Source organism: Vanellus vanellus (assembly GCF_965231255.1).
Source record: "Vanellus vanellus genome assembly, chromosome: 8".
In the NCBI taxonomy this organism is placed as follows: domain Eukaryota; kingdom Metazoa; phylum Chordata; class Aves; order Charadriiformes; family Charadriidae; genus Vanellus; species Vanellus vanellus.
The window spans coordinates 28321739-28347599 of record NC_138913.1 but is presented as its reverse complement, the minus strand read 5'-3'; the positions used below and the strand labels follow the sequence as shown (position 1 = coordinate 28347599).

The window sequence follows — 25861 nt, the reverse complement described above, 5'->3', positions numbered from 1 at the left end:
GTCCCCAAGGCAGGTAGACTCCGGCTTCAAAGCATCACCCCCGCCGTGTCCCTTCCTGGGGGTTGTAGCACTCGACTCAGTTGGGCACCAGCCTTCATTGTCTCCCTGCGATCTAAATAAGTCCTGACCTCTCCTCGCAGGACTATCCCAGCCATCAATTAGCTTCCCGGTTGTGTGGATACCAGGAAACTGAATACACGGGTTTATAGTTCAGTGGAAAGTTCTGCTGCCGTCTTAAATCATAAAGCACAGCTGCTGACACAGCAGAAGCTGCGAAATGAACAGAGCCTCTGAGCAGCCTGTGGTTTGGAAGCTGCTGGGAGGAGAATAAGTGCAGCGTCTTGCAGCTCTGTTGGAGGGAGGAAGAAAGGACAGGCAGGCCAAAAGAGTAGATTAAAACTCATCAGAGTGCAATTGTAATGCGCTATACAACACGAACGCGTCCTGGCGCTCCAAAGTTAACTTGCAATTGAGAGGGAAAATGGCAGCTGAGATTAAACGTCTACAAATGCAAAGTAATGCCTGGGAAAAAAAAAAAAAAAACAACACAACGAACTCCAAATATATACGCACACGCACACAATAATGGGCTCTAATTGAGCAATTCTGAATCAGGAGACGGATCTTGGGAGTCTTTGTGGATAGTTCTGTGAAAACACCCGCTCTGTGGCGGGCGAACAAAGCAGAGCTAATGCTGAGATGGGACTTTAACGGGAAGGGCACGGAGAACAAGACAGAAATCATGGGTACGCCTGCACGTGGAGCAGCACGTCCGGCCCTGGTCCCCCATCTCAAAAGGTAGAGCTTACAAGGGTGCGGAGGAGGAGGAGGAGGAGGAGGAGGAACAAGCCCTGCACAAAGGCGCTAGAGCTTGGAAGGTGACTACTGCTAATGACTTCGTGGATGGCACAGGTGGGAGAAACAGAGATATTATTTCTCATAACACACGAAGCAGTAAGCATCGAATGACAGGCAAACGTTTTAAAGCAAGGAGTATTAGCCAATTACCAAATGTGTCATCAAGGGCATGTTAGTTCCGAGCTAAATTAAAGGGGCCGGCACTCATCTTTAGATGACATCGGCGGCGTCTCCACTGGAGTTACATGCCCAGGCTTCCTCTCCAGAGAGTGGAGAACCACCCCTGCCCCCGGGTGTGAGCCATCTCCCCCAGGGTGGACAGCTAGAGCAGGGCAGGAGAACACAGCCCATGTCTCTGCACCCAGGAGAAGAGCAGCCCTACCACTTTTTCCAGGCGCGGGCATCTACAACAATCATGAAAAAGCATTTGGGCACCCTCAGCCATGGTCCGAGCCAGGACGGACGTCTCCGGCAGCCACCCTTCGGCACGGAGGAGGCAGGGCATCTTCCCACCGCACCTTCTGCTGGAGCCTTTACGGACCGCAGCGAAGGCAAAACACCCGCAGAAGAGTTAAAACGCTTTCTCGGGGAACGCAGCCTGCAATTTTCCTTCCTACCCAATGGGATTGAAATAACCTAATTCTTGCTCTACATTTGTACGGTCGCTCTCTCCCCCGGATCACCCCCGGAGAAATGACAGCCATGTGGTAAATACATGTAATCATGCCACTCTGATAGCTTCTCTTGTTCTCTGGCCATTAATTCATCTCCCTGGGACTTAGGTGAACACTTTAAATCCTGCAGGAAATTCAAAGAGCTGCCTTTATTTTAAAATCAACACAGCAGCAAAAGGGTTTCTCCTTTCCCTCCTCAAAACGTAAAAAAAAATATATTTTTTTTTTAGCTTCAAAAATATCCTGGCGCACAGGCAGATGCTGCTGGTCGCCACCTTATCTCAGGCCAGCGACAGGCTCCCTGGGCACGAGAAATCGCACGGCTATAGAAACCTCTCCGACACGGAGGGCTCGCTGCTGCGGGAGGGGGTTAGCAGCACCCACCTCAAGCAAAGCCTTTGCCTTCGTGTTCATGGCACCGTCATCAAAACACGATCAGAAAATGTCCCTTTCCCCTCCGAAGGTGTGCTTATTATGGGGAAAAAAAAAATAGAAGGAAAGAAAATGCTGAAGAGCCCTCCAAAAACAACTCCCTTCTCCCTGAGGATCGTTATTTCCAGAGAAGCAGAAACTTCCCACAGGTGCTTTCATTGTGCTGGGAACGCATTTTGGTGGAACCCAGCTGAGGCCGTCTGAGGAAAGGCAGCCAGCTCACCCTTCAGAGAAATAAGATGAGATGCTACTAATTTTTACAGCCCGCCAGGAAGGAAAGCGCCAGCGACAACTGAAGCAGCGACCGCCACGTGCTCGGCGGCGCAGGCTCCAGCTCCGAGCTGCCAGGGGAGAAAGGCATCAGCTGAACATCAGCTGGTCACCACCACAACGTTCATTTGGGCGTCTGCGCCGAGGTCAGACCATGTCCCCCGTGGGACTTGGGTCGCACCACTGAAACCTCCATGTCCCCAGCCAGATTTTATTTTTTTTTCCCTTCTTGTTGTCACTGAGCCATCGCCGCTCTGGAGCTGCAGAGGAACGAGGTTAAGAGCAGACCTGGAGGAGGAGCGAGGCCAGGAGGCACAGGGAAATCACCCCTGATGGAAGGCAGCAGTGGAGTGAAGGGGTCGGTGGGAAGATGCATTGGCCGGAGCACAGTTTGGTGCAGGACCTGGACGGCACCAGGATGAGGATTCCGCTGTACCGATGAGTAATTCAGGAGATCAGAGCATCCCACCCAGGAAGATGAGGGAGAAGGGACCCACAGGAACAGGGGCTGCACCTCAGACGAGTGTTCGGGCAATGGGGAGGAAAGGGTGCTCCTCGCCCGCAGCACAGGCAGGAGCGGGCAGGAGCCGGCAGAAGCGTCAGGGCTGGGTGACAGGTGAGAGGGGGGTGCTAAAGGCCACCAGGCAGATGGCAAAACTGTGATTAGAAAGTCACTCCAGCCATAAATCTCAGGGACCTGAACCGGAGACGGGCAAGCCCCAGATGGCTTGGAAAGGCTGCCTGGCAGAGCTCAGCGCCTCTCAGCACGCATCCCTCCGTCCCTCCCTCCTCCTCCTCCTCGCCAGGTTCAACCACCTCCAGCTAGCTCCTTAAAACCAGAGCTGGACCGGGGACCCCGAGCCTGAACCCGCTCCCACACACAAGCTGAAGAGCAAAACCACCACCTGCACCCCAACGACAGCATTACCCATCCCCGGCATGGGACTTTGGCCATGTTACTGGGGGTTACACGCCACGTCCCATCCCTGATGCTCCCCTCTCGGCAGGGATGCTGCGGGCACCCCCCAGGGGGTGACGGACCATGCAAAGGCGTACCAGCAAAGCTGGGTGGAGGAAGGTTCCCCGCAGCCACGCACGCTATTTCTGGACCTGCTGAGGAGCTGCTTAGGGCTGGATTTGCAGGCAAGCACGGAGGCGTATCGGCTGTCTGGGCGTTGGAAGGGGCTCAGGAACAGCAAAGGGGCAGGAGATGAGGAGGGAACAGGATTTATATAGTGATCCACGGGGAAAACCCGTGTCTGCAAGCAGGAGTAACCCAACACCGGGCAGTAGTACCAGCTCCTGCCCACGGATTCGGGACACCAACTTCCCCAACCCGCATGCCAGCGGAGCCCAGCTCTCCCACACTCCTGCCCAAAAAGCGTTCCTGACACCCACAAAAAAAAAAAAAAAAAAAAAAAGGCACCTTGCCCGTGCCAAGCTGCCAAAACCAGTGCCTCCCGTGCCCCCGCAGCCCTTCCTAAGGCTGCCGGAGAGTCCTTCAGCCCACAGGTGCCATCGCTCCCCCGGGACCACTGGCCAAGCCGGCCGGGACGGGGGCCAGCGGTAAAATTAGCAAACGTCTCCCTGCCAGCCCTGTCTCCGAGCGGCAGGGACCAGCTGAGCCCAGCTGCTCACCCGCACTGTAACCCTTCTCATCCCCCATTTCGCAGCCCGGGAGAGTTTCTAGAAAGCCGGGGATCCGCACAGCTTGCCTGTTTGATTAGCGGTCTGCAGCCACCCCGGCGAGCCGGGCTCGCAGGCTGATGGGGGGCAGAGGGAGGGTGATTGTTTTAATTTTTTTTTTCCCCCCTTTTTTTTTTTTTTTGGCTCCTTTGGGGACAGCCGGGCTTGCACCCTGCCATCCCCTTCGCTGCTGTCGCTTTGCACGCCGGGCAGCCCTGCGACGGCCGATCCTCCCTGCTGCAAACGGCTGCTCCTGCCCCGTTTTTAGCCCCTTTCTCCCCTGCCGCAGCTCCTGCACCAGTTATTGTTATTATTTATACTCCTAAGCATCCTTTAAGTTTTTGCCGGGGGAGAGAGGATCAGGAGAGAAAGCCTTTTAAGGATTTCTGCCAGCACTGGGAAGCGAATCCCCCGTAGCAAAGAGTGCTGCCGGGGGGATTTGAGCGTAGACGAGCGCTTAAAACCCAAAAGGGCAGAGAGGTGGGAGGGGGAGCCGGGAGCACGCTCTGAAACCAGAACCACCACCGCCACCACCCCCCCGCCCTGCGTTGGCCGAAACGCAGCTCCTTCCTCTGCTTTGGGAAACGGATCCCTCCTGCGATTTCCTTTCAAAGGTGACTCGTAACCTCTTCATTAGGGTCGGCTTTGGCAGAGCGCTCACGGTGCAGTTGGCAGGGCCAGCCCGCCCGGTGCTGCGGCGTGGGGAAGGAAAGGGGGGGTGGGGGGGTTGTAAGCGCGTTTGCCTTTCCAAGGGTGGAAAATAAACACGGCAGCTCGCCGCCGCAGCAGCTCCGCGGGAGGAGCGGCGCCCCGGCCATGCTCTGATGGGTACCATGGACTTTAAAGCAGACCCCGGTGCCGTAACGATCAATTTGCTGCTTATCGTCCGCCCCGAGGAGGCGGCGAGCAAGCAGAAAGGGCAGAGAGGGAGGCAGACGGACGGCGGCCGAGGCGCAGGTAACGTCCCGTCCCTCCGTGCGAGGGAGGGGAGGGCTGCAGGTGCAGCTCCCGCTGCCCAAGAGATGGCCAAGCGATGCAGCATGGAGCATGGTTTGGGCTTTTCTTCCCCCCCCCCACCTCCCTCCCTTCCTTTCTCCTCTTTTCCTTTGCAGACGTGCTGCAAAACCCCAAACTTGAGGCTTTTTTGGGGGGGAAAAACCCAGCGCACCTTCGACGGTCCTCCTGGTGCAGGAGAGCCCTTGCTCCTGCAACGCTGCATGCTGCATGGTGCCTGGCGCTGGTGCATGCGCCCCAGGGTGCGGGAGGAGGTGACATACACACAGATACTGATCTGAGGACCGTGTTTGCACCGGGCTCTGTCCCGCGGTGGCTCTGAGACGCCTCCACGGGCTCTCCGGGTTGCGCAAGGGGAGCAGGGCGAGAGCTCGGCAGTTTCACCCCGGACCAGCGCCTACTACAACGGGGCGCAGGGGCAAAACTGTTTTGTTTGAAGCGTGTCTAGGCTTTGTCTCCAAGGATGACTACCCCGAGCCATTTATAGCTACAGTTTGGGACAGTCTCCCTGGCCGGGCTCCTATCCTTCAGGGGATATTCCAAAAAGCCAAGGCTGCGCTCTGTAACTGTAAGGGGACACTCCCTGCAGAATTAAAAGGAGGAAAAGGAGTATTCCTGCTCTAAAGCCTTTGGGGAAAAGCTAGATTTTCAGACAACCAGTTCCAGGCTAACGAGGGTAGGCAGAACTAACACAGAAGTGGTGTTCCTGCTTCATCTAACAGGGCATCCCTAATACAAGCAAGCCCTATGGAAGCAACTTGCAATAGTCCATGTCTGACTATTGCACTTTCTTCCTCCTGCTATTTTATGCTCTAGCAACATGGGCTGCAACAGGCGAGATGGAGAAGGTGGATCCCAATGACACCCAGGTTCAGCTGGAAGGATGGGTTACATGGAAGGCTTTGGGGTGGTTGGCCTCCGGGCAGTGCCGGGACCTCACGGGACAGCCTGCCAATCTCACGTTTATATTCCATAGGTTTGCAGGACGATGGGAACGGAAACAGCAGATCACAGCCACCTCAGGGGAGAGACCTTAACGGTATGTCATCTTCTCACTCCACCGATAAACTAACCACGGTACACAAAACCCATTTGCAAGCTTTTAGCACCCCGCTGTGCCTCTCGAGCAACACCCTGCTCGAAACAACCCATCCCTTTCCAGCGCTTTGCGGGGCTTCAGAAGGGACGTGCAGAGGCCATGTGCCACAGGAAGCGTCCCCTCCGTGCTCTCCTCTGCCCGGTGGCCGGGATGCACCTCGGTGGCACTGCAGAGCCCGCGCACAGCCATCGGCGGGGGACTCTCCTGCAAGCTGCCGTGGAGCTCGGTCATATTTCAGGTGCACCGAGAGCTCTTAACGTTTCACAGCCAGCTGAGGGCAGGGGAAATCCAGTGCCACAAATCGCTCCGGTTGCTGACAGAGCTTCCAGAGATTTCCCCAGCTCTCACACAGCTTCAGGGGAGGCTGGGGCGTGCAGGGAAACTTTGGGATTCCAACCTGTCCATCCACCAAGTCCTTTCTTCATCTCCCCCGCTCAGAGATTGCTGAGTGCAAGGCAGGTGTGATTGCTATGCGGGAACGAGGTGGTCGCTAGTCTTGAGTGTCCCCCTGCCGATTCCTCGCCCCTCTGCCCTGAATCCATTCAGAAGCGACATCTGAAGGGGTTACCAGCAGCCAGGCTGCAGGACTGCGATGCAACAGGACGGAGCAGTTCCCGGGGGAGGGAATCAGCCCATCCGACTTGTTTTCCCGGTAGTCTAAGCCTAACGTGGTGTCCAGCAGAGAAAGGCAAAGGAAAGCAAGACAACACGTAGTTCTCGTGGTACCAAATGGTGGATTCTAGTGACACCAGCCAGGAGCTTTGCCTCCACAGGGCAAGCGATAGCAGTATACAAAAGCCACTATGATGCTTGATAGAAGCCCCAATCCAAGCCCCTCTGAAATCAGTGGTGGCTGGATGGCGCTCTCAGGCTGTGAGCGAGCAATATTTCATGGCAAGATACAACTTTGGGGTGGTTTTGTTGGGTTTGTTTTGTTGGTTTTTTTTTTTTTTTCCACAAATCTGACTGTCCCAGACACCAGATAACATAAGCCTCTGCTCCGGGGAAGCAGATAAATATTCAACACTCTCTTGCTCCTCCATCATGCTCAAGAGGCTCTGCAACCGGAGCTGCAGAGCACAAGTCAGAGCCACCATTACGAGTGAGATGACGGTATCGATCATTTACCAGCCCGAACTAATGGCAAGAATATTTAGTATGCACATGGGAAACCTTTCCTTGCAGGCACAATTTAAATCCCCGTATGGATTACCAAGGAATTCAGCCACCAGAGGAGCAGGCAGAGCTCTCCCTCCTCTAGTGCCGCAGGGGTTAATGAATTCCCCTTTAATCAGCTGCGTTAGCATCTCGGCGAAGCCTCTGACACCAGCGAGCAGCTGGTGCGACCGCAATATTTACAAACTGAATTAGATAAGCCTCGCCCCAACCCCACCGAGGCAAACAGGCTGTGGCCCCATGCCGCGCCACGAAATCCCATCGTTCACGGGCCTGATCCTTGTCACAGCCACGAGGTACGACTGGTATCTGGCCCTGCAGGACGAGCCGTGAAAACCAGGTTCCTTGCGCCAGTCCCCGGTGGCTGGCAGGACTGTGAGCCCGTGACGCTTTGAAAAAAAATAGTGAGGGGTCGCCCTGGGCGTGCTGGCCAACGTCCACCCCGCTTCCAGCAAGGGTCGAGCATCCAAACCCAAGCCGCATGGGAGCTAGGGCTCAGCGTCGCCTGGCATTTGCTGACCGCCCTGGCTAACCATCAGCGCAGCCCCGGGGAGCGGATTTACGCTGCCGGCAATTCCCCGGGTGCTCCCCACGCCTCCCTCCGCCCCAAGGACCAGCGGCATCACCGAGAGAGACAGGGGGGTCCCAGAGCACAGAAGGGAGAGGTGGAGATAGGGACGAGATGCTGAGAACCTCACCACGCTCCCGCTGAGGGACCATATCTCCTCCAAGCTCCTCGCGCTGCCCCTCCCTCCCACCCACCTCTCCAAACACGCACCCGCTGGTCCAAGCACCTTAACCCCCACACCCTGAGCAGCAGCACCCGCTCCAGCCCTTCCCCAGGCTGCAGCATCCCTACGGAGCGGGGCCGAGTGCCCCTGGACTGCGAGAAACTGGGCATCCAAGCCAGAGAATGGGTTCAGGCTTCTTGTGTCATTACTTACTTCGCTGCCAAGCAAAGGCACAGATTTAATCCGCCTCCATGCCGGGCACCTCCACTCTTTTCAAAGCGCTGAGACGTTTTTCTTTGTTCAACCAGGCCGGCGAACCTCCAGGGAGTCCTGCAAGCAGACGCAAGCCGTTACTTCATACTCTAACGACGGTAAGAGGTGACCCAAGGGATAACGTTTTTCCAGAGCAGGGCTTCAGTGAGCTCCCACTCAAGCTTTTTTTGTAATAAAATGACCTCAGAACACCCCAAAAGAGCAAAAAAAAAGCCCCATCCTGCCCATTTGGTGATCTTGAGCATGAAGAATTAAAAATCCCAGGGGAGCCTGGAGAGTCCTTGGGTTTTCCAGCGTGAGTGCGTGGAGGTGGATCCTGGAGCATCTGGGTTCCCACCATCCCCCTGACCACCAGGACATAGCCCAGACGCAATCGGAAAGCGTGGTAGGAACATACTCCTGCTGCCGTCAGATATCCCAGTGCTGATGGAAGGGTGTGAGGGCTGGAAGAAATGATATTGGCAGGAGTTTAGCTTAAGACAGTTGGTTGCAGAAGTCCTTTCATTGGGTAGCTCCTTGGAAGGAGCCATCCCCGCACCGGAGCCAGGGCAGTGCCGGGCCAGCTGCGCCCCAAAGCACTCACTGGCCAAGGACTGGTCTGGCCACAGAGAACGAGCAAGCAGTTCTTTATGAAGGATGTCTTGATTAGGAATAGTTAAAAAAAAAGTCAGAAAAACATCAGTAACCATTTCATAACATCAGTTTTTAAAGCTTTGAAAAATTTCTGTGGAATTACGTTTCTTTCACTTGTTAAATGCCTTTTAGACTTACTGGCAGAAGGCATTCCTCATTAAATTTGTTTCTTGCAAATAAAGAATTTTAATTTATGGGGAGAAACTGAGGAAGTGGAAGTTGGCAAGGAAACTCACAACAACCCAAAGAGAAAAATAATCTTGAGAAATGAAAAAGGACCCCCTCACGGTTATAAAAATGGCATCCCTTGGAGAAACAACTTCATTTTACCTTCGAATTAACTGGCAAAATACACCAACCAGCTCTTGACAGCCTGATATCTGCAGTCATCCCAGAACTGGAGTCAAGTTCTAGGGGGAGTTTTTACAGTTTTTACAGCTTTTCTTACCTTCTGCTTTTGAGGCTTTGAAGGACATCAAACTTTTCTGCATAATCACAGGAGGTGAAAAACTTTTTTTAAAGTTAAGTGCTGAGGAAGAACTTATTCTTTGATGAACGTGCAGATTCCCAACTAATTAGCTGGTTCCAAGAGCTGGCTTTCAAGGAAAACCCCAAATGTCACGAGACTCTCGATAAAGCTGTCGGAGGTGGCACGTGCGGTTGGATGGCAGCCCTGAGGTACATTAACATTTTGACCTTCAGTCTCCAAACTAACCCGTCTGATGCGAAATGGGGAGCCCACAAGCGCGCTGAGGTCCTCCAGGGAACCTCGGTGGTTGCAAAACCTGAAATACTTGCCAAAAAAAAAAAATAAAAAAAATAATGCAGTGTCTTTCAAAAAGTTCAGGTAATTCTTGGAAGACCGTCCCTAACTTTTTTCCTTGTTCTTCCCTCTATGAAACTTTACACACAAGAGCCCCAGGTTTCCATCTGGGGTTGTTCTGGAGCATCACGGCGTGCAGAGGGGGCCAGGACCGCAGCCGGCTCTGCCAGGACGCTGCCTTTTACAGGCAACAGCCTTTGCCAAAGGCTTTATTATCACGAGTCAAACCATTTTCATAGCTCTGAGCCTTTTTCTGTTTGATTCCAAGAAAAATCAATGAAAGAAATTGATTCCCTGCTTACCGTATCTCCATCAAGAGCTATTTAATATGGTGATAAACCTTCTTTTTTTAAGCTGCCACATAATCTTCACTGAGGACCTCTGCTTTATTTATGCTCCGCTTTATCACCTGTTAGGCTATAACAGGCTGTCTTATTTTTTGAGAATTACAAATCCCACCAGAGGTGACCAGAGGCTTTCTGACCACGCAGTTTATCTTAAGGGTGCTTTGTTTCGCCCGAAACGCCATGTGTTTCCATACCTTTGCAATTGCCAGAGCTGCTGTTTCTTTCACAAAAGTTAAGGATTGCCGTCAGCGCTGCCTCGGCAGGCAATCCTGCCCTGCTCCTCTGCGTGCCACTTAGTTTTCCCGTTCTTAGGGAGTTTGTCATTATTTCTTGCAGGAACCCAAGTGACAGTGGAGGTTCATCCCAAGAACACCACCCCAAAACTCCTCAAGAAACTCTCCTTTGGAAAAGGTAAAGTGTCGTGGTTCAGGCTGGGCTGGCCACTAAAACGAATGAGAGATGCTCTGTTTTACCCCTGGCAGAGCAGGTCGAGGGTGGGAGGGAGGAGGGACCACATCCTTCCCTCCGCAGAAGTACGGAGGGCGAGAAACCCTCCAGGAGCTTGAGGAGCTGCTGCCCGCCTCGAGCCAGGGCAGGGGCTGTGATGATTGCACTAACCATGCTGGGCTTGTTGCAGGTCCTCAGAGGCTGCCCAGCCTGAGAGCTCAGTTCAACAAAGGTGAGGCTCTGCTCCACCACGCCGCGTGCCTCCAAGTGAGAACCTTGCCCCGGAGGTCGCTCCCAGGAGGACACAGCCTCCCTTCTCCAAACGGGGGGCTCGAGGCTCTTGAGAGGATCCCAACCCCTGTGCCCACTCGCCCTGCCAGGCAGATGCTGCTGGACCCCACCAGCACCTGGAGCAAGGGGGGGTCTCCTCCTCCACGGGCTCTGCGATAAGGCAGGTGGTGGCCGTCCGGGGGCTGCAGTGTCCCTCAGAAACTCTCCAGCTGCCACAGAGCTCTCCGGAGGGTTATCATTTAACAGCTTTGGAGCTCGGCTCTCCCTTCTTCCACGCCTGGGGGCTTTGGCCGGGTGGCGGGCAGGGGTTAGATGTCCCCAGCCCTCAGGGTAGAACAGGAGATGCCTGACTGCTGGGGAATGTGGCCTCCGCAGAGCCGCGGGACAGCAGGGAGGGGACACAGAGCACCCCGCGGTCCAGGCGGCTCGCTTCACCCCTCCGCAGGGTGCTGACATCCGTGTCCCAGCACACGGGAAGGGGCAAAGAAAAGCCTCAAATTCAATTTCCCCCCCCCCCACTCCTGCTCCCCAGAATCGCTTATTTCTCTTTGTCTTTATTTCTCCTGCCAACAACAGCTCACCTCACGCTCCCTCCCCCAATTTTCTAGGTTTCCAGGGGACTGAAGCCCCGCGGCCGCCAGAAGGAAAAGACCTGCACGGTAACTATCGCCTGTCCCCTCGCCCCAACGCCGGTGGCACGGCGGGACACAACGCAGGGCAGCCCCAGATAGGGAAGTCCTAGAAACAGGGTTTGCCCCACTCCAGGTCTAGACAAAAGGGCAGGGACAAGGGATTTAATTCCTATTACCACGAGTGACGTTCAGCTTCCCAACGCCCTGTTCATGGGGGCAGCAGACCGGGACTGCTTTGGGAATGCCACTCGCGCCCGAGACCTTCCCAAGGCTCCGTACCCGAGGCAGGCGACCCCGCAAACATGCGCCATGCACGCTCCCCAGCCGCCCAGGGCTACGTGAGATAGCGCGGGTCCCACATCGGCAGGGAGCTTTTGCAGCCACAACCTGACAAAGACAAAAAATGATAACCAATTTAAAAAAAATAAAAATAAAAATAAAAAAAATCCCCGTTCCCAAAAGGCAAAAAGTAATTTTCAGAGCTGGAGAGAGTGGGAACCTTGAAACGCGTAAATCTGCTTTATCTCTCTTTAGGTCAGCGTAATAGTCCTTTTCAGGGAAAAAACGAGATAAACAAACAAGACCGTTAAAGAAACAGATGCCGTGTGCCCACATGCTGATATTAGCAGACAGACGCCTGCCCAGCACAGGGATGTGCCTGCATCCCGCCTGGCAGCCTGCACCCTCACCGGGATGGGGGCTCATGCCCCATAACCCCTCCCTGTGGCAGAGGTTTCCAAGAAGAGCAGGGCTCACGTCAGCAAAACGCCTTTGCAAGTCAGGAATAGATCTTCTGGCCACCTCCCTGGCAGGCTGGAGCTGGTGGCAAAGGGGCCAGAGCACCGTTTGGGGGAGATGGAGAGGGAGAAGGTGATGAATACAGATTTCAGAAGCACTGCCGGCTTCTCAGCTGGGATAGGATGCTCTCGAGCATCCCAGCCCCACCAGCACTCGCTGAGCGGGCAGCGGAGGGGTGTCCCGCTTGCGTAGCAAGGGTCACGAATAAAGCAGAACACCACCAGCCAAAGCCTCTGTGCCCCCACGCGCAGCCCAAGGCAACGCACTCCTCCTTGTCACCTCTCTCCAGCCAAACAGCAGCTCTACAGCATCATTCCTTCACCTCTCCCTGCAACTGGGAGCCCCCACAACAGCATTTTCACTTTGTGATCTCTTTTAAATCCTTTTTTCCAGAGAAATAACAATCCCACAGAGATAGCTAGAAGAGTCTCTTTAGTCCTGAATGGCTTTGGCAGCACATGACAGGGGCAGAGATTGCTGTAGAGCTCAATTCTCCTCTCACCAGCTCAGAAGAAAAGGGAGGGCTGAGCAGACGGTGGTCCAGGGGAGATGTCCATCCGATCCGTCTGTGCACTGAGCTATAGCTGGATCACTCGGGTGGCTCACTGATGAGAGAGAACAGCGTCAGCTCATTCAGAGCCTGTTAAAAAATAAGTTATCTGATTAATTGGGGCACGTTATTAACCCTTTATTCACACTAAGTAGAACCAGGAGCCTAGAGCCTCCGAAGATGCAGGCAGAGGAGCAGGCACACCAGTTTCGGTCCAACCCCTCCCCACGTAATATTCCTCATGTGCTTGATTCGTGCAGAATCGTGGCCCTTGACCATGCAAAACTGTCATCACTTGCAGCAAAACTGCTGAAGAAATGCAGCTCTTTGCTGAGTTTTTAAAATAGTGTTTTCACCAGGGTTTCCACAGCACAGATTGTTCCCCGATACTCCCGTGTTATATCTCCTGCACATCCGTATAACATCCTGGGGTTTTTCTATGCTCTTGTACAGCGCTAAAGGGGCAGGAGCACCTCCCGCTCCAGCATTGCCCAAATTATACCAGACTAGACAGGATGGCTCCTGCTTTGAGCGCAGCTGGCAGGGACCTTCTGCGAGCGCCCTCATGTCCTCTGCTCCCTAAGCACCCGCTGATGGATGCCTCTGTGGGTCCAGCAGGAGCTCGGCAGTGTCCCCTCATTGGAGCGTACGGCCAGGAAAAATATCCCCTCCCTTCCCGAGACAATGACAACTACTCGTTTCTTCCCAGCATATCCATGGGACAAATCCTCTTTGAAATCCATGCCAGTAGATCTGCAGCAATTTGAGAAGCTGGATGCCTACGCATTAAAAGTAAGTCTTGCTTTTGCCCCTGTCCTCCTCCCAGCTCCCCTGCGGGGATGTTCCTTGCATCCTAGCTACCAGCACTAACACCAGCTGAGGCTGAGCTCTCGCAGCAAGCGCCTCAAAATCTCCCAAACAAGTGAAAAGCCATTTCCCTGCAAACATCAGCAACAGCAGTCCCACTCTAGGAGGGAAACTAGGACCAAAAATCCTTGCTCAAAACATGGAACTACAGCTTTGTATTTCTATTTTTAATGAAGCTCAAGTTGGAGCAGTATCCTGGCAGATGGGGTCTCACTAGCTTTAGAAGAACAAGGGAGTGGGGAGGAAGGGAGATCTACCATGGCAATTTCTTCACCACCATCTTGCAATGCTTCCTCCTCCTCCCAAACAGGTGAATGTCAAGAACAGCGTAGAGGAACTCGTTAAAGCCCTGCTTAAACAAGCCCAGACTGATCTGGAGAAAGTCCGAGCCATATGGATGTGGATATGCCATCACATAGGTAGGTTGAGATCTTCCATTGAGAAGATGAGGCTGGTGCTGTCACCCCTGTCACGTTGCCATTGCAGTTTACTATACATCTTGTGGGTTAGTTTCACGTGGTGGGTGGGAGGAAGGCTTTTTGGGTGCATTTACCCAGAAATGTATTCAGAGGTTCTCTCACCATCTCTGTTTCCATACTTGCTTCTCCTAGCACCCTACAAGGTCTGGGTATAAACGATTTCTTTCCCCATGATGAATCTGTAACTCCTACCTGACCTATTCGAAGGTGTAACCATACAAGTCCCAATCATCTAAGCAGCTGGAACATGAAGCCAGGCTACCAAGCACCAGCGGCTTGGTTGTCACATTCAGAGCCATCCAATGCCACCAGAACTTTCATCTCCACCACTGTCCTGAATCCCCACACCCCCCCTGCACCCCTTCCCAGCACACTGGTGCCTTTGCTCCGGGGGGGTCTCGGCACAGCATGGGTACCACCAGGAACCATTAAGCTGCCTTGCCCACCTCGGTGCCATCACAGCTGCTTCTATAGCTCCTCTGCTCTCCCTCTTTGGGCAGGTCCCTTGCAAGGAGCAGCCTGGACCCAGTGCTGAGCACAGCCAGTCCCCACTGAGGTGCCCTTGGACAGTCTCCTGGCTGGTTTCACGGCCAGCTTTGCCCCTCTGCATGGTGCATACATCCCGCATGCCAGTCTCTAGCTGGTACCTAACTGTGATTGTCCTACGGATACGTCCACCAGCCACACCAGCAGCTCACCAGAGCAGCCAGCTTTCACGAAACACGCTGGCACCTGCTCCATCGCCTTTCCTGCCTGTGCCTGCACCCTTCCAGCCTTCCTAAGAGCTGCAATCACCCCATTCCCCTGTCCCTTCCTACCCAACCCCAACCCAGGTGGCACCGGCGTTTTGGAAATAATCAAGAGATGCGAAGGGAGCAGGGAAGGAGGAGGAGGTGGCAGCATTTGTAGCCTCTCCAGTCTGCACACCAGAGAGGGTAAAAGGCTTCGTGCCACCCCAAGCTCCTTGGTGGGGGGAAAACTGGATGTGCAACGGGATTGCATTTTGCATAGCAGGTGGGAAAATGTTTCTTTCCCATTAACTCTTGGGGGTAGAGGGTAGAAGTAGAGCTATTTTTGCCCTCCCACTAGTGTCCTGACGGGCCCTAGTGCAGTTAGCCGGCTGAACGGGCCGGCTGTCAGAGAGGAGAAGAGCAATTTGGGAAGCACTGGCCTAATCTCACGCCCACGGAGATCAGCAGAGCTTTGCCAGCAACTGCATGGTTAGCAGAGTCAGGTCAACCCCAAGCAGCTTTAATCTTGCCCTGAAACATGCAGACTGCTGATTTCGCTGCATTTCCCGAAACTGAGCATTTGACTCATGCCAGCGCCGAGCTCCCGTCAGCCGCTGATCATTCAGTCTTTACGCTATTAACTCATTTCTGCCTGCCACTGCCCGGGCCAGATCCTGCTTGGGATGGCCGGTCTGGTTTGAGTCGGTCCATTTACCTTTTACACGCGTTCATGGGATGCCTCTGAGCCCCAACAGGTATGCTGCCATCTCCTCACCAGATTGGCCTTGGCCCCGGTCCTCCTTCCTTCCTGCAGAGACTGACCCTTATTTATATGCACAGGAAATAAAGACGGCACTAGGAATTTTAATTGGCTCCCAAAAATGCAGTGTATCTATCCTGGAAGAGCACTGGCGGTATAAACTCCTTCCTTGTTTGGATTTTAAGCGAGAGCACTGCTCCCTGGGTTATCTCTGCCCACCCAATTCAGCTCCCCGCCTGCGATGGACTTCTGCCTCCATGCAGCAGTAGTACTAAAAGAAGTCATTTTACCCATAATTTCTAGCATAAATAGAGAGCCACGTGCAGCCAGGTAGCCCCCCAAACCAGGTAGCCCCTCTCGAACCGGCCAGGTCAAGAAGCCAGCCCTTGCCTATGGCCCCCCGAGCCGAACCCGGGGCGCCCGTCAGCACAGCCCCCGAGAGGAAAGCCAAAGCGGCTGCAGCATTTCATCAAAGCCCAAATGCAGCACGTTGCCAGCTTTTTTCCCCCCTCTCCCGCAGCATTAAAGGGAGGATGAACCAGCTGATGCAGCATTCCTTAGAGCTTTGTCAGAAAAACGCGTTGGTATTTTAAGAAGAAGGTTACGGGCATGACCAAGGTTGGCCGGTATTGAATTAACCTTCCCAGACCAGTCCCTCTAGCTCTGTCTGAAGGGACCCTGCCGTGCCGCTTTTCTGCATTCATTCAAAGAAATTAAGATTTCCTTCGCTTCCAGGTATTAATAGACTCCCTTGCAACGAACCATTTCAGGTATTTCCCAACAAGCTACTTTCCAGATATTTTTAATACAAATTGCTTGTAAAGAGTGCAAAAAGCCCAACGATTTGCTTTGACAGTAACACGAGTCCAACTCCTTCAAATGCAGAGCCCTCTGGTTTTCACTGGGAGCTTGGGAGACTGCAGGTCCCCCTGCACAAGGCCCACCTTCTCTAAAACAGCAGATTTAGAGAAACATGACATCCTTGTGCAGCTCACGGCGTGGCTCGTTTCTCTTTGCTCGCGCTCGCGGAGATGCAAAGCAATCCAAGCGTCGCTCCCGCTGCCCGTCGATCCCGTTGCCTCAGGCTTTTGGATGAACTTTCGCCTGTGTTCCTTCCCGCAGAATACGACGTAGTGGGCTACCATAACAAAAGCCAGCTGTCCAGCAAACCCATAGATGTGCTTCAGACGGGGAAGAGCATTTGTGAGGGATACGCCGGGCTCTTTGAACAAATGTGCAGGTAAATTAAGCTCAGAAACATTCAATGCCAGGGAGAGTTAACGTTCATCGTCAGCTCTGTGCCTGTTCTGCCTGCCTTTGCGTTGACTGATGTGACTTTAAACAGGACGTGGAACTTTAGCTTTCGAACCACGCTGTGGAAAAACAGCTAGTCCTAGAAAGGTCAATTTTGCTTCCTCCTCCACCCCCTCCACCACCACCACCCCCCTCCCCAGCATAATTTACTTTGTGCCATCTGCTGAGCTTCGCATTGCATTAACATAATGGCAGATGAAAACACAGAGCTAATTTGGTTAGAAGAGGTTAGGTTTTTCCTTCGAGTATCTGCATGTGAAGGTTAAAAGCATGGCAAGACTTAAACAAGAAGGAGTGTTTTCTCCAACACACTCCCGTGCAAGAGGTAAGCACGGTCCCGGAAGGAGCTTTCCCAAAACCTTCTGGAGATGCCCTCTCCCCTCCGCTCCGCAATTACCAGAGGGACACTGCCTCACGTTTACCGCAGTCAATCTCAAAGCGCATCATCATTGAGGCCAAGACTGTCATCCCCATTTTATAGCTACGTCGGCATTCAATAACTAAAATCCATTCTCTGCCTACAAAACCTTGTTGACTTCACTGGGGATTAGTTGCACAAACGAGGGGGATTTCCCCCACGAAGCAGGGCTTTACAGTCACAGAGCCATCGCATAGAAGAGGCAGCCCCTTCCTTGGCAGGGAGCACAAGCACCTTGCATATGAAGGCGGCGCAAATCCCTTCTCCTTCCCATTTCTCCAACCCAGTGAAGGAAGGAGGTGGCCATTGTGCCAGGCAACCCTCAAGCACCACAGCAAGGAGCAGCATCTCGCCTCTCACGGCTGTACGCAACAGCTTGGCTTAGAATAGGGAAGGCAATGAAGGTGCCTGGTAGGTTTGGGACCAGCCTTACCTAGGAGGGTTGTCCAAGAGGAGAAAACTGGACCTGATGACTCAGGGACACAAAATTGGAAGGGGCTTCCGACCGCCAGAAAGCAACGGTGTGCTTTCCTAAGAGTGCGGGCTTGCCAAGGTGGCTCTCCCAGGGTGTACCTTCTCAGCGGAGCTGCTTCCATTTACAAGACAGCTTTGGAGAAAAAAATTAAAGACCAGTTATTAATTGGCATGCATAAGTAACAATTGGCTTTCCACACCATGCAAAAAGATTTGGGGCGGTTTTCACCGTGAAACAAACAAAATCTACAGGGAAAGGGACAGATTTTTTTTTTTTTTTTAATAATAATACTGTGCCAGATGCTAATGTGGTGCATGCTTCCAACCAATAGCATATCCCACGATATCTGATCTCGCTTTCTAAAGAGTAAAACGCAGAAATAGGATGATGAAGTATGAATTTATAACTGCATCTTATGGAACAGTTATTAGCAGTTAGAAGTGGGGGAAATTTGCATCTGTTCATTAAAAAGCATATGTTTAGTTCATTAAAACATTAATCTTTCCAAGCATATCTTTTACTATTTAAAGGCTCTGTTGATTTACTCTTAATTCCTCAGTTCCAGGCTGATTATTCATTTTGTGATTCAGGAGACCTCCCAGTCATCCAGCCTATTACTTCTGTCAAATATTAGCTAGATGTTTAGCTCCTTTCCTGAAAAACTATAACCAAAGACACCTCTTTCTTTTAAGGGGATCTCCTAATCACTGCTTCTTGTGTGTCATTCAAGTCTTATGCTGAGTCTAAGCATAAAGGCAAGAGGCAAAGAGCAGTCTTCTTATATCAAGGTTTTTCAGAGATAAGTTTCAGGGGGGAAAAAAGGTCTTTTAACATTCCTTTTTTCCCTTGCTCCCATTGAGGCAACTTTAACAACCCAATTTGCCAGTCACCAGGATTGCCCCCAAAGTTCCCGCTGAAGTCAACGGCTGACAGTGATTGAGTCCTGCTTGTCCCAGTGCCAGCAGAGAGAAGAGTTCCCGTTGCAGACGCAACACTGTCAGCTCCGACCACAGCTCTGGCAGCCAGGCTTCTTCCCAGTCGCTGAGACTCCCACATGTACCGGGAAGCTGGCCACAAAACATCAGTTTTCAAACATCAGGTGTAATAGCAATGAATATAAACAACGGCCTCTGACCAATATTTTAGCAGCATTTATCAAGAATTGGCTTGTCAGCTGACAACCAAACTCGAGGAGGTTGCGTGGCCAAGCGAATCGGGGGGTGTAAATTCATGAATTCAATTTAGGGCAAAACCTAGCAGTCCACACTTGGGGAGAAACTCCCTTACCAGGATTAACAATGAAGGCAAAACAACTATTTGCACTTGAGAGGTTTCAGCACCACATTTGGGAGCAAGGCTGACCACACTCCCTACAGTGGATCTGACCACTTAGCTGCTCCTTAGTCATACTTAGTCTGCAAATAATCCAGCTTTCACATCCTCTTGCTTTTTCCTGTTTTCTACAGTCAGTAGCTTTCCTTCTTTTCAGGCACAGGAGTATACACCCATCTACCACAAGTATAAATCATTCTGTCTCCCTCTGAAGGAGCCAGGTTTGCTTCTTTGTTAGATTAAATCATCAAAGTCAACCTGAAAACAAAGGGAATAATGTGCCATTGAATTCCAGCGACACCTGTAGAAAGATCTGGATTACTCTCCTACTCTTTTTGAAGCAGAACAGCAACTTAGCTTTTAATTTCCTTGCTGCACCAAGCAGATTTTGCCAACTGTTCCTTAATTCAGTCCTTCCAGTCCACCTTGTACTTAGGTCCTCTTCTGCCATCACACTGCCACTTCAAGCATTTCTGGAGATCTTCTCAATCTTCTCTCTGCTTGGTTAATTTATCTGTATAAAGGCATTTACACAAGAACAGAGACATGATCGCTCTTTTCACCAATATAGGATTGCTCTTTTACAGGATGTTTTAGCCTGGCTTTTTGTCTGTCCATTATTAGCGAGACCACTGCTTAAATGCTCTGACCTTTCTTTTGGGGACTTCGAATACATCCAAGCACAAATTCTTCTTGCTGCTCTTCTAATGTCCACCGTAAGTGAGAGCAGAGAGAGAACGAAGGGCAGAACTTGTCCCTTAATGTTCTCGCTGAATATCCCAGCTAACAAGGACGTCTAGAGAAGCCTAGAAGAATTAGGCGCCAATCCCCATGAAATTAGTGGGAATTTGGTACTTATCTCCTGTTAGGCCCCTTTGAAACTCCCAGGATCAAATCTTCCTGAAAGTTCCCGGGCCAGCTCCTAGTCTCAGTTACACCATGTAAATCCAAGCTCTCACCAGTCTTGTCAGTGGAGTTGCTCCAGATTTACTGCCCGGCTCCACGTTAGAAATTGGCTCACAGGCGACTGCGGGCTGGCAAAGGCTTTACAGGCCACCTGCGACACCAGGTTTCTCAAGGGCATTCCTTTCAGTCGTGCCATGTTCGCTCTGAATACCTCGTGTGACAGGCAGCGCCTCGCTATCACCGCATAAGAGCTCACACTAAATGAGAGCTGGCTTGCCTGCTCCCTTCCCCTCTTTGCTAGCCATCTTTAGTAGGACGGGGTACTGCCACGGTTCTCCTCTCCATATAACTTGGTCTTCTCTCTGCAGGCTACCCAATGTGAGCTCCCAGCTGGCTCTCAATCAGCCCTTTGCAGCTGTGATTTCTATTTTTCATACTCTTTCTTATAGAATTTAAGAAAGAATTTCATTTGATGCTCTTAAAGAAAGAGTATCAAATAACTACGTAACTCAAAGCCGTCCAGGTTTGAGTTCAGTAAGCCTGTACAAGAAGCTGAAGTGACCACCTCCCCTTTAAACCAGCATCACCTGCATGAAAAAAGCGCTCCTCCCTATCAGCACTACTGCACTGCCAATTACCAGCCAGGATCTGCTATCAGACCCCTACTTCTTAACAACCATGCTAATTATCTTCCCCATAAATATCGCTTCTCTTCTGAGTTAAACCCACATTATGCAGACAATCTTGCTCTCGAAGCATGCACAGTTTATTATTTAAGGTATCTGTTCCATTTAATGTACTTTTCAATGAAGAGGAAAAATGTCAGTACCATCCTACACAAAAGACAATCCTCTAAGTGAAGCAATTTTAGATCGATGCTGAAATAAGATGCCAATGTTAGAATCCACTGCTATCAACAGCAGAGAGCTTATTAACACAGTGCTTAATTAAATCTTATTTACACATCAACACAGGTACTCATTATTTCTTATAAAGAGACTAATCATTTGTACCCTGGACAAGCACAAGCTCACTCTTTAAGGCAACTAAAACAGCATCCACAATCCCGTGAGGTCTAAGATATCTTAGTTGGTGTCAAACACCGGTCCTACCATTGCAGAGAGAACACAAGCACGAACAGACACACTTTTAATTTATAATTACATGGGCTAATTGTGGACAGCATGAAAGGGATTCCACTGAGTAACAAGACAGAGAGCAATTATGCACGCTTCATCTTTGTCATCCTCCTCTAACAGTGTTTAATTGATGGTGCATCAGACAAAAAGAGAGGGCATATGCAAAAACTGGAAGAGAAAAGCCCCTTCCTGCAGTGGGATGCTCTCTCCAAGTGCCTGTGCAAAGGCTACAAGAAAAAACGGCCCCTACACCACACCTCGGGCATCACTACCTTGGGTTGCTCTCACATGCCCACCCCATATGAAGCCATTCACTAGCACAGCCCAGAAAAATACAGTCTCTACGTGAGGTCAGTGGTCAAAGGGGGGAACTTGCCCATCTCCAGATGTAATAACCTGGACATTTACCACAGCAGTCTGTCACCAGGTTGAGAGGTTCAAGTTTTCAAAGAGAGGTACACTTGCACACTTAGACATTTAAAACCCCTAACTCTACTGGGACTCAACTGCAAGGAGGCACCTAAGGAGCTGGTCCACAGGACTGAAGTTCTGCAGACATGCTGGACTTTGCTCCTCCTTTTGTCTTTCCGCAAAAGTATGCTGACTGGTTTAAAACAGAATTCTCCTGCTACGTCCTATTGTTTCCTTTCAGTATTGCAGGAATCCAGTGCATGAAGCTATCGGGATACTCTAAGGGGTACGGGTACAAGATGGGGCAGACTTTCACAGGGGACTCTGACCACGCCTGGAACGCTGTTTACCTTGATGGAAGGTGGCATTTACTCGATAGCACCTGGGGAAGTGGTACTGTTGACAATTCTTTCACAAAGTTTACCTTCAGGTAAAGAAACCATTCTCTATGTTAATAGATAAACCTGCCCCAAAGGTAGAAGAAAGCTGATGGGTGTGATAAGAAACACCAAACATGACAAATTGGAGGTCCCACAGCAAGACCCAAAGCCCTGAGCAAGGTATTTGGGCTGCCTAGACAAGGGGCAGAGCATGCACGCTGTAGAGGGCAACAGTCCTGAGCAGCCAGCCGCATAACTGCTAAAAGTGAACTTGTTTTGCTTATCACATCTTCAGTTTATGCAATACTACGTGACACGCGAGTCACAGCTTTCAGCTGCCTGAGAGGTGGTGCCTCCACACTTTCAAACAACGAGCAGTGCCTCCCCCTTTCTTAAGGAGCCCATGGTTGCAGGGGACAGCGCAAATACCCCGGTTTGATAAAATATCCCGATAAGGGTACTCATCAGCTCAGCGTTTGCCCTGGAAAAGGCAGACCAAAGCTCAGGTTCCTTCTCTGCCTGGAGAATTTTGTGCCCACCGACCTCAGTTTCTCAGCAGCCCAAAACACCCCGTCTTCCTCCTGCTGAAACCACCACCACTGTGCAGGGGAAGAATTAACTATTTCTAATTACTCATTTTCCTTTAATCTCTTCCTTCTTCTTCCAGGTACAATGAGTTTTATTTTCTGACTCACCCAGCTCTGTTCATTAACAATCACTTCCCAGATAACAGTAACTGGCAGCTTCTTAAACCAACCCTGACGCTGAAAGATTTTGAAAAGAACACGCTGCACAACAGTGATTTTTACATGTTGGGCCTGCTGACCGCACAGCCGGAGACAGCTGTCATCCAAACAGGTAACACCCCGGGGGGGGGGGGGGGGGGGGAAGCTGCAGAACATCTTTCCTTCTGCAGCCCTGCATCCCCCACACGCTGCCGTGCGTGTAGTGAATTACATTTCCAGCTTGGTTCTGGCAAGCAGAGTGCACTCAAAGCTCTCGGGGCAGAGAAGGGTCTTTTTTCTTTCTCTTCTTTTCTTTCTTTTTTATATTCAAGCTGTGAAAAAAAATTGTTGTAGAGGTCTAAACGAAAGCCTCAGTCAGAAGCTGAGGATGAGTTACTCCATCAGCCAGCATCCGTGGTGCAAAATTAGAAGTATAACTATATATTTATTAGCAACTTGTGGTTGAAAATGAGATTAACACCTTTTATGATGTTCCAAACATTTGACTTACTGAGTGATGGGCAAACAGGCACTTCTTTATGCAGTACTCAGCACCCCACGTAAGTCCAGCAGCTCTTTTAACACAAAACTCTTCAGGTAACACCACTGACCTACAGGGCCCACATTTAACATCACCTTCCTCAGATTTTAGAAGAGCTGCAGGTATTCAGCTAGATAGCTAACTTATGAACGCTAAGAACACAGAGTTAAAACTTAAAGGCAACAATAGTTTAGGACTTAATGTTGCCTCCAAGCTGTTTGGGAACACGCTTATAGAGAGGTAGATTATCTCACATCTACGTACTGGAGGGTTCCTGCACTTTTCTCTGGAGCTTCGTGGAACAGCTACCGGACTAGCAATCAGGTCTAATCACATCTAATTAAGCCTTTCTCGAGCACACGGGCTGACAGTCCTTTCAGTTATATTTCACACAGGCTTTCATGTTCTGTAGTACCACAGCTCCATTTCAGTGTATATGAAAATAGGATAAATGCACATCTCCAAAACAAAGGCCACTCTTCACCTCATTCTTTTTGAGGGACATTGGTCTAAGCAGACAGCTGACAAGCTGTGACCTGTCAATTGCAGCTCTTTGTTTTACTGTTAGAGAAGCAGCAATTTATTGGGACAGATTAGTCTTCCCAGAACAGGGTGTACATACAAAAAATGTACTGAAACTCCTATGCGGTTTCTTTCCTTTTGTATTTCATAGTAAATGGAAAAGCCTCGGTATCAGTGGATTGCCGTTCTGCCACATTATTTATGTTTAAGCTAAAGGGAACAGATGAGCACGGTTTAATGACTTTGAAAAAACACGGAATGAAGCTGGATATCTACCCACAGAAGACAGGGAGTCACAAGCTGCAGATCTTTGCCAAGCCCTCCAAAGCCTCAGAAGACATCTACAAATGCGTGTTAGAATATGTCGTAGAGTGCAAGTCTGTGGACAAGGCCATGCGCTTCCCAAAGGACCTGCATCAGCCTGTTGGACCAAGCTGGTTCACGGAGCGGAACGGGTTCCTGAGGCCATCACACCCCGACCCCATCATTCACACCAACGATGGGCGGTGTTCTGTCACCTTCACCCTGGGCAAAGACATAAGCGTCTTAGCCTCGCTGCACTCTGATAACAGCAGCCTGACAGAGGATATGAGAAGGCGGCACATCATGCAAATCCACCGTGGGAACCAAATTGAGTTGAAGATCCATCTCCCCCACGCAGGGAACTTTGTTCTGAAAATCTATGCCAAGAAGAAGTCAGATCCTGGCAGTTATGACTACATCTTCAACTACCTCATCACTTGCCTGAACACTGAAGTGAAGTGGCCAGCTTTCCCTCAGACTTACAGCAAGTGGGCGGAAGACTACGAAATACTGGAGCCGCTCTCCGGCTTGCTGCCGGCGAATCGCAACGTTCAGTTTAAACTCAAAATGCACGGGATAGCAAAGGTGCTAGTTCAAGCTGACAACACTGACCCCCTCACCCAGAACAGAGGCTACTGGGAGGGAACCTGCAACACTTCGGGATGCAGAGAGGTGTTTGTGATGGTGCAAGAGAATGCTAACCACTCCTATTACTCACACGTTCTGAAATACGAAGTTGAGACCCAGTAACACCCCTTCTTTGTTCTTTCACTCACCTGCATGAGCCAACCTTTCCAACGTGCCCAAAACCAATAGAGCTTTAGGAGGTCGCTCATTCTCTCGATTAGATCTGTTCTTTCAACAAACGCAGGACAACGCTTGCAGGCTTTTGCAAGACCAAGGGCTCAGAGAAGCAGAAAATCCTGTTATGAAGGGAGCAGCGGTGGAAGAAATGAAATAAACCCCTCACCTATGTTTCAGCAACACTGTCCAGACAAACATTTTGAAGAAAACAATGGACTGTCTGGCCGTAGGTCATTTGGTATCAGCAGCAATTGCTCATTTCCAAGTTATGGACCACAAGAAAAGTCTTACAATGGCTACTCCGAGAAGAACGCACCTAGTTATGGGGCAGGATGCAGAAAGTACACCCTGGTTTTGAGCAGCAATATTGGAAAACCGAGTTTCTGGGTATCATAAGTTGCAAAATACATCCCAGGAGAGAGAAGCGTTAGGAAGAAGAACGTGAAGTTTTCTTGTGCACTTGATTGTCTTACAAATTTACCTTTTACACTGATTCTTAAATACAATAAACAAAATCATTTTTACCTTTTTATATTAGAGTATTTGAATTGTAAACTCTTTTTCTGCAATATCTACATTGTAATCATATCTCAAGCATATAGGTGTTTCCATAACTAAAACCACAGTAAAATGAAGAGTAAAGTTCTCAAAAAAGCACTCCTTATTCCAACTTGTCTATGCGATACTGCAACTAAAGAACTGAAGGGGTTATGTGGAATAGCAGGCTGAGTGACATTACTATCATGTAAAAAACTATTTGGTGCTGTACTCTTGGAAAACCCCTACATGCACAAGGCAAAGGTGGTCTTCTAGTGATTCTCACAAATACACATCATAAGATGAACCAATATTTTCATAAATGATTCAGATGTCCATAAATGTTAGCATGACCCAAGAAGTATTATGTTTGAACTTGAATTTAAAATAAACCTGTTATGATTTTGCATTCTGTTTCATTGACAAACCATAAGAATCCCTATCGCAAAGCTGCTGTATTTTCCACACAAAATACATGGGTTG

General features: G+C 50.7%; 1 protein-coding gene across 1 annotated transcript; it reads left to right on the top strand.

Moving 5' to 3' along the window:
• Positions 1-4744: 4744 nt before the first annotated feature.
• Positions 4745-25024, top strand: KY (kyphoscoliosis peptidase; the record flags this gene model as incomplete). The annotated part of the gene is made up of 12 exons (XM_082486864.1): positions 4745-4877; positions 5911-5973; positions 8249-8311; positions 10353-10427; positions 10654-10695; positions 11363-11413; positions 13444-13526; positions 13912-14020; positions 16694-16811; positions 21808-21996; positions 22614-22804; positions 23886-25024. 12 exons carry the CDS (start codon positions 4745-4747, stop codon positions 24785-24787), a joined length of 2019 nt encoding a protein of 672 aa, XP_082342990.1. The 3' UTR covers positions 24788-25024.
• Between the last annotated feature and the right edge of the window lie 837 nt (positions 25025-25861).